The 8,045-nt window shown below is 43.4% G+C and overlaps 1 protein-coding gene across 1 annotated transcript; it reads right to left on the reverse strand.

Annotated features, from left to right (window-relative positions):
- Positions 1 to 5,337: 5,337 nt before the first annotated feature.
- On the reverse strand, positions 5,338 to 6,621 carry ptf1a (pancreas associated transcription factor 1a). The gene is made up of 2 exons (XM_088311619.1): positions 5,940 to 6,621; positions 5,338 to 5,825 (listed from the first exon to the last, which is right to left on the reverse strand). Exons 1-2 carry the CDS (start codon positions 6,547 to 6,549, stop codon positions 5,623 to 5,625), a joined length of 813 nt encoding a protein of 270 aa, XP_088167745.1. The 5' UTR covers positions 6,550 to 6,621; the 3' UTR covers positions 5,338 to 5,622.
- Between the last annotated feature and the right edge of the window lie 1,424 nt (positions 6,622 to 8,045).

Consider the following 8,045-nt stretch of genomic DNA (forward strand, 5'->3'; position numbering starts at 1 on the left):
TTGTTGTTGGACAGACGTAATCTAACAAAAACTAAAATATACTCAATCAGCGTATAATATAATGAATAACTTGGGCTTTCAAAATATTTTACTTTAGGTTTTCCTATATGTATACACACATTCAGTGGTCCAACTCGTATCATGGTCGCTACAAAAAGTCAAATAACACATGCCCAGAGTTACTCAAGTTACTCACTTTGAAATTAGCTGAAGTTGAGCAAAATGCCAACGTTTTACACACAAATTGTGCCTAGCAACAAATGGCCAAACATGACTAGAACAGAGAAACAATTCTGTAGCCTATTCCGCACCAATAGACATATAGGTGCTCATTGCACCCAGACAGTTTTCTAATACAAACAACGAACGGTATTTAGCAGGTTGCCATTCCACCGGGATAAACTATATTCAGCATGCAGCTCGGCTTTTGTTTTTGATTGATTTGACGGGCGCATAATGCTGACTTTCTCCATTCCATCGGCAGACTGAAACGGCCTTTTTGTGCCACTTGACTCCCTCGCACACACACTGTTGCATTTGTCTTGCAAATCCATCCCCGCTGCGCTGCGTTGAGACGAGGAAAAGGGAGCAGCCGGACATCAGTGAAGTTCAAGCCAGCGAGCAAGCACTTCCTTACTGGCTGCTTTTGTCGATAGCAAAACGGAGAGCTGGTGAAAAATGATGCCTGCTTTTATACATTTGAATCCTGGCAACGATAGATTATAGCGAGGGCGTGATGGAGGGTTAAACTACTTGGGAAAAAAACGGAAAAAACAGCAACTTCATTTCGTTCCCATTGGGCTCAAAAGTCAGAGTTGTAGGGAACAAAAGAGCACGAAATGGTTGAGTCTCCTCTTGTGCATCAGTGTGACTGAAATTGGCATATAAGCAATTCATCACTTTTTGGTGAAATATTCTTTTTTCCTTTTTCTTTCTTTTCTTTTTCTTTTTTTTTTTTTTTTAACGCTGGGGCTACAATTTACAAGTTGCGTACCAAGCAAGATTCTCCCCAAAACAATTTGCATAAGAAGTTAAATTATTTCTGCTTCTGTAGCCATCACGTCATTTTTTTTTTTTTTAAACATATTTATTCCTTTATTTGCCAGCTGATTTATTCGTTCAAATCAATCCAGTCTACTTCATTTCCATATCTTTTCATGTGGACTTCTTTTGTGAATAGACTGTAATATTTCATGATGGGGCACGCAAAAGCTGTGCACAATGCCTCTCATATCCACCGGTCTTTCAGGAGCAACAAAGATCATAGCAAGACGTCTTTATGGCTAATTCAGTCAAAAGCGCTTCTCCCGCCCACTTGCGTCGGGGTCAATCCACCGTGTTCCGTCCCGTGTAGGGGGGCTGGGAGGGGATGTGGTTGGTTGGTTTCAAAAGCAAGTGCCGGCCCCATACACAAACCCATTGCCTATGTTTTTCGTTTAAGTATACCCCACCACCCACGCACACACACCATCACCCCTCAGCAATGACAAGGAGGGCTCGCTGTTATGTCTAATAACGCACGGTCGACTATGATAATTTATCTTTTTAATTCGCTGATATTGTGTCCATCTACCACACATTTTAACACAATTGACGTGTGGTCATACGTGCGTTCGTGGATTAAAAAAAAAACTCCGTGCGCACCACAAACCTGCAGCGTGTCACGTGTAAAAAAATGTACATTCAAAAATGTTGCTAATCTCTTCTTAAGGATAATATAAAATGATTATATGGTAACTGTGGACCCACGATGAGCACGAGTCCTTTGTGCGCAAAACTACACAGTTGTTCTGTTTTACCCATTACGTTCTGTTCATTAAAATACATCGACACCGTACATGACATCCTCCAAATCCTGTTCGTGTCTTTAGTCTCTATCAACAGACGCCAATGTGGTTGGTGATTGCGAGGGCGTGAGCTTGTCGTGCGCCCTGGCCACTTGTTGGCGCGTCAAGTTGGAGCAATTGAAAAGTGACATATTCCCAAAAAGAACACACTCTCAAAGGCTTCGCACAAACTAAAGACCGGTGCCTTAGCACCATATGCTGAATGGTCACAGTCGTCAGCCTATTATTAAGGCAAAAGGTGGCCCTTTAAAAGTTGGAAAGGCCCCTTTATTTGCGTTAGATGAAGCACTTGCGCACCCAACCAGAGACGCACATTGACTCATTCCCTTTCTCTTTCTTTTGGGAGGCTGGAGCGGCCACCGTCAGCGTTTATTTCACTCCCCGCATAAGCTTTTCATCACCCGGCTTTGTTCTTGGTGAAAGTAATGCCTCGAATCAAAGAGATGACAATATTTTCCATCAGCTTGAAGACCCTGGACAAGAGCCCTCGAGCTTTGGCAAAAATCGGAGCCGGTCATTCATCCTGTCACTGCGCACCTGTGCTCCCGCATTCAAAGTATACAAACCTGTCCCTATTAACATGAATTATTCACAAACAACACAAAGGCTGAAATAGAGCAGGTTGAAGTCTGTTTATGGCTGCAATATGTTTTATTCCTCTGAAGATGTGCCCAAAAGCTGTCTTGCTCGCAACTCTCTTTTCAGTCTTGAGTAGCTCTACACTTTGGATTGGACAATTGCAGCATCTGCTAAATGTTGCGGATCAAAATATGACACAAAACAGACTTAAATCCCTGTATAATGAATGATCAAGGCGGGAGACAATGGCACAGGATGGGGACAGCCGTATGGTTGCGGGGGCACCAAAGAAGACAGTTTGCTCTCTTGTGCCGAGAGCGCCAGGTGATGGCAAGAAAACGCCGTTTGGAGAAGGAGAGAATACTCCAAATCCTCCTCCTTTCTCTCCTTGAGAAAATGGCACACATAAATTTAATTGTCTTACCGAGGCGCGGCGAAAAGACCTTGCTGTTAATTGGCCGGGACGCACAAAACAAACGCAGAGACGTGTTTAGTCTGGCTCTCCTGCGCTGCTTGCGCTTTGAGCCCGGTGTCACGTCATTGAAACCGTGTTTTATTATTGCAAAACGTCAAGCTTTACAGTTGCCATATTGTGCCCTGCACAAAGGCTAATGGAACATTAAAGACGTGGAAAACGGTGCCAACCCGTCTCGAAGACTCTTTGCTTGTTTTTAGGCAGCTGCTCTCCACAGACTCGGGCGCAAAGACGTGGAAAAAAAAGTTGAAACTACCAGGTGCATCCTCGAAGAACACGGCAGAGATCCGCTTCAGTGGGGTTAGCGCTCATAAAGATGTAATTGAAATTGAAAGGTCAAGTCGAGAAGAAAAGAGCGCGCAGCAAGCGAAGATGATGCTCTCAAGCTCCCCTCGCGTCTCACCTCCCCCTATCCTCCCTTGTCTTTTGCACCATACAAACCTTTGGGCCATAAAGATTTAAGATGACAGTTGACACTAGGCTAGGGGGAAAAACATTTAAAACTATAATGCCTACTCTGGGGTCATTGAATCCGCAACATTGAGCAACTCTTCTCTCCCTGCGGCCTGTAAAAAAACTTTAAAAGGATTAAACAGCATTAAGGGCAAAAGCCGATATCATTTCCATCCATTAAACATGTTTAAAAAAAATTCACGCCTTCTCTAAACTGTCTTAATAACAAACCTACACCCAATGGCCACTATACTGGATATGAAATACGAATTTATTCATTATCATTAGAAAATATTAATCCACCGAGCCGTATTTTGTACAATACAAAAGTAAATTTCCATAAAATAGCGATTGTGTTTGTTTCTGAAGAATAAACTTTGTTACAAATAGTAAAAAAAAATAGTTTGTCTTTTCTGACTGTGCTGGTATATGTGCCTTATCGTATTATTGCTTTTTGAGTAATTTTTACCGCATACAGGCAACGTATTTAAACGTGAATACTTACTACTGTCATAACAATTTTGTAAATAAAACTTTTTTATTTTTTCTGCTCATAAATAACATTAGGGTAAGCAGTAAAGAAAATAGATGGTTTGAAAACCTAAATTATTCCGCTTGAATGGATTTAAATTCAAATCAATCTCACGCGCTTGTGTGGGCCTTAAATCGTCTTTTTTAAATCAATTATGTTTTTCTATATAGGCTACACAGCCACGCTAGTTTAATACTTTACCCCACTTCCGGCCCCCCAAGATTTGTTTCAAAGTCGTTTTTCTTGTTGTAGAGCATGAGATCCACTGCTTACGAAATTCACCTCTCGGTGAATAAGTATATGGAACTTTACGTAAAGAGCAGGGGCCTTTCTCGAACAAATGGCTGCTCGGCATGTCCATAAAGGAAATAAAACCCATCAAACGCTGAAACGATCCTTTAACGCGTTTCCAAACACGCAGCCGCGGACTGACAAGAAAGCCGATTTCTGAGCGCCCCATGCTTGACTGAGAGCACATCAAAAGATATTTTGGGGCGCTTTGCAAAACCGCGTTAAGGTGCGAGGAAACACAATGCGACGATTGTTTAAAAAAACCGCTCCAGCCCCTCACATGCAGTCAAACTACATGGAACAGAAGAGAGTTCAGAACAGAAGTTGCTCAGCATTGAGTTGCTCACACCTGACTTTCTAATGTGTGTAATCGGATTACATTATCCCGTCGCTCCGTTAATAACAAGCGGATTGAAGAGCTGATGCGCTCGAACGCAAATGTTTGGCATCCATCGTCATAGCAACAGGAAAAATAACAATGTAATGGAATCTGAACTATACTACTGACAAAATGAAAGATACAACCAACCTGATGTAGTTTACTTTACATTTCACCATGTCATCATCAAACAGTTGTGATATCGTTTGCCTCGCAACAAGGTTGGCTAGCACTGGTGGTGGGGCGGTGTCCCAAAAGGACGTTCGAGACTCGAATTCAAAGGTCTCTACCACGGGAAAAAGTGTCCTGCCAACACCTGGCAGCACCGACCAACATTCAGAAGCCTGCCACCATGCTGCTGCGCGTCTATGTGCACTTTAAACACCTTCAGCTGTTGCGGGTAGCCTATACCGTGCCCCCCTTCCCAACAACCCCCTTCCCCATCCCTCAGCAGCATATCATTAACATAGCGCTGTCCTCAATGTAGTGCAATACGCTCGATTTTTGCTTGTGCAATAGGTTTGTTTGTTTTGCTTGCAGCTCTCACCTGCGCTTTGAAAGGCAATTGTGTTTTTTTATTTTTCATTTTGGGTGAATTTTTGTTTTTATTTTTGCATTTTGGGTGAATCGTCATCTTTTACATTTTTCCACGTTCTAAATCTTTCAGACACATTACTTGGTTCCAAAATGTTTTTTTGTTTTTAGCTCTGGATACATAAATCCGCACGCACCAGTTGTATTTTCTGATCACGTGTCCACAAAAAAAGCAAGACGCGGTGGCTACTGTATTTTAATTTATTTCATTGGATAAAAAAAATAACTTATCATCAGTGTAAAAAAATAAATATCATCCCATTCTTTGTATTTAAATTACAAAATATATTATTACAAACATTAAATACATGATTGCCAGGAACCTGAATTAAAAAAATAATAATGCAAAAATAAGAAATTATGTACAATACATACAATACCGCGAAATAGTTTTTACAATGCATCACCAGAATCATTTAAATTATCCACTTCATGGTCGTATAATATTGGTTCGGTTTCTGTTCTGACAGTTTTAGGCCACGAGGCCGAAAGGAGGTTCGTTCTCTATATCCGTGAGGACGGATTTGTTGTGCAGTTTTCGGGGGTCCTCAGGCGTCCACACCTTAGCGGTGCGGATAATATTCTGGTCCCGAAGTTGCTTCTCATCCGACCAGGATAAAGAGTGACCTGCCAAAGGGGGGAGACCAAAGTCGGGGTCACTCGGCGAGGGAGACCCTAAGAGAAAATGACAAATAAGTTAATAGTTGCATTTAATTTTACAGGCATTAAAACGTAAAAAGAAATCCTCTGTATGCTGAAATACTGTTTAACAGTCAATCCTAAACTTACTTGTGCCTCTGTGGCAGATAATTATTTTCCTTGGCTGCACGTGCGTGTCACTGCTGGAGTTCCGTATGGGCAGGTCGGACTGAACCAGTTCGGCTAGGAAGTTAATGTAACCGATGGCCAAGCGCAGAGTGTCCACTTTAGAGAGTCTCTTCTCGTAGGGCAAAGTAGGGATGTGTGAGCGCAGCCCCTCGAACGCGTCATTAATCGACTGCATCCTGCGCCTCTCCCTGATGTTGGCCGCCTGCCTCAGCTGCTGCATCTCCATGTCAGACCTCATCCGACGCCGCCTTTTCAGCAGGGGCCCACCGTGAGGGGACAGCTCCGTGATGCTGTCGGCGCAGCTGTACGAGAAGGTAGACGAGGAAGAGGAGAAGGACATGTTTCCGATGTCGTACTCGCCATCGGGGCCGTGGGCGGCTCTGCTTCCACCCTCCTTGCTGTAATAGTCTTGAAAATGACTGGTGAAGAAATCGACATCATCGTCCAAGAAGTCATCTGTGTCCAGGTTTCCGTCCTTCGAGGACTGGTCGGTGAAAAAGTCGTCGTCGTTGAAATAAGGAGGGGAAGAGAAAGAGTCAAGTGCTGAGAAAGGGTCCAACACGCCGTCCATCTTTGTCGGTTTTCCCCTTGTGGCGGAAACAATGGCACTTTGTTGACTCGGTGCTCCGTGGTTGCCGCTCGCGGTCACCACTTAACTTTTAGATGGGGAACAGGCACGCACGCGAGGTGGCTTTATAGTGACATCCAGAGTCGCGTGCCGCTTGCTCAAAGCGCCAACCAATCACAGCTCTGTCCGCGAAGCGCACATCTTGATAATTCACTGCAAAGCCACGCCCACGTGCCTCTGCTGCAACTCAAGGCGCTTCCAGAGAGCCAGCAAAACATGCTGTCAAGTACTCTCGTGCTTTCCAACGATTACATTTACATTTATGATAAGTAAGTCATATTTTCTCTATATGATTTTGTTAATCTGTCTGACCAAATTTAAAACAGTACGAGCAGTGAAAAAATATGTATTTCTGAGATATCACAGATAGACAGATATTCACATTTACAATAAACCATCCGCCAAAGACAAACGAATAAAAAAAATCACAAAAATGACATTTGAGGGACACAAGGAAAAATTTACATCATACTGCAGCCGAAGAAACCAATTTTCCGTAAAAGGTTACAGTTTAAATACAGCCCTATTGCCACCTAAACTTAAATATTAATAGTAATGCCAGTTAATATGTTGGTGAGTTAAATACACCAGTATGCGCATGTTTCAAGACAATCTACTTTTGCTGATTGCTCCTGTGAATGGTTGCACGTAATGCACAGTGTTCTGACACTGAGGATTTGCGCAATGAAAAGATTAAGTTAAAATCCAGTCCACATATATATATATATATATATATATATATATATATATATATATATATATATATATAAACCGAAAGGGAGCGCGAACACGTGCATGTGCTGCTGTTAAGTGACAGGTCTTCGTCCCTTGCCTGTTGAGCACATCCACCCGCGCATCTCAAGAGCCCTCAGCGCGCTCATTTATTTCGCAGTAAGTGGGAAGCACTACTGCCATAAATACACACACTAGCAGAGTGGTCGATGCGCCACTTGTGCCGGCCAGTGCGGTTTTGATTGGGAGAACTGGTTGACAAATAAAAGCACAGTGGTGGCCCCGGGGTGCGCGCCTCCCTGACACCTCACGCAACAAATTAATGCTCCCCGGTATACCGAGAGGATACTGCCCACCGGTCTGGTTGTGTAAGGACTCATCTATTCAGGCCATTCAATGAAAGGAGTGACTTTGTTCCGGGGAGAAAATAGACCATTGAAGGAGGATTGTGTGTGCGCGCGCGCGCCCCACGCGTGCTATTGGTGGTGCGCTTGAAAGCTGCAAGCGGCCGTGGGAAGAAGGCCACTTGCGCCGCTATCGCCAAATGCAACATGTCGCGTCATAAACGAGACTTGTGCTGCTGTCTCGATGATGAAGCTGTAGCACATGCCTCAAAACAAGACACACAATGCACATGCAACCTGTCAGGCAACAAACAGGCCATTCAAGACATCCCATGAAAAATTGACATATATAGCCATCACGTT

This window comes from Idiotropiscis lumnitzeri, chromosome 12 (genome assembly GCF_059441095.1).
Source record: "Idiotropiscis lumnitzeri isolate Australia: NSW breed Sydney's pygmy pipehorse chromosome 12, RoL_Ilum_1.0, whole genome shotgun sequence".
NCBI lineage: Eukaryota > Metazoa > Chordata > Actinopteri > Syngnathiformes > Syngnathidae > Idiotropiscis > Idiotropiscis lumnitzeri.

Bases quoted from the DNA above. Each gene is read 5' to 3' on its own strand.
- ptf1a (XM_088311619.1), bottom strand. From the start codon at position 6,549: ATGGACGGCGTGTTGGACCCTTTCTCAGCACTTGACTCTTTCTCTTCC. The intron at 5,826-5,939 runs GTAAGTTTAGGA...ATTTTCTCTTAG, and splicing joins TATCTGCCACAGAGGCACAA to GGTCTCCCTCGCCGAGTGAC.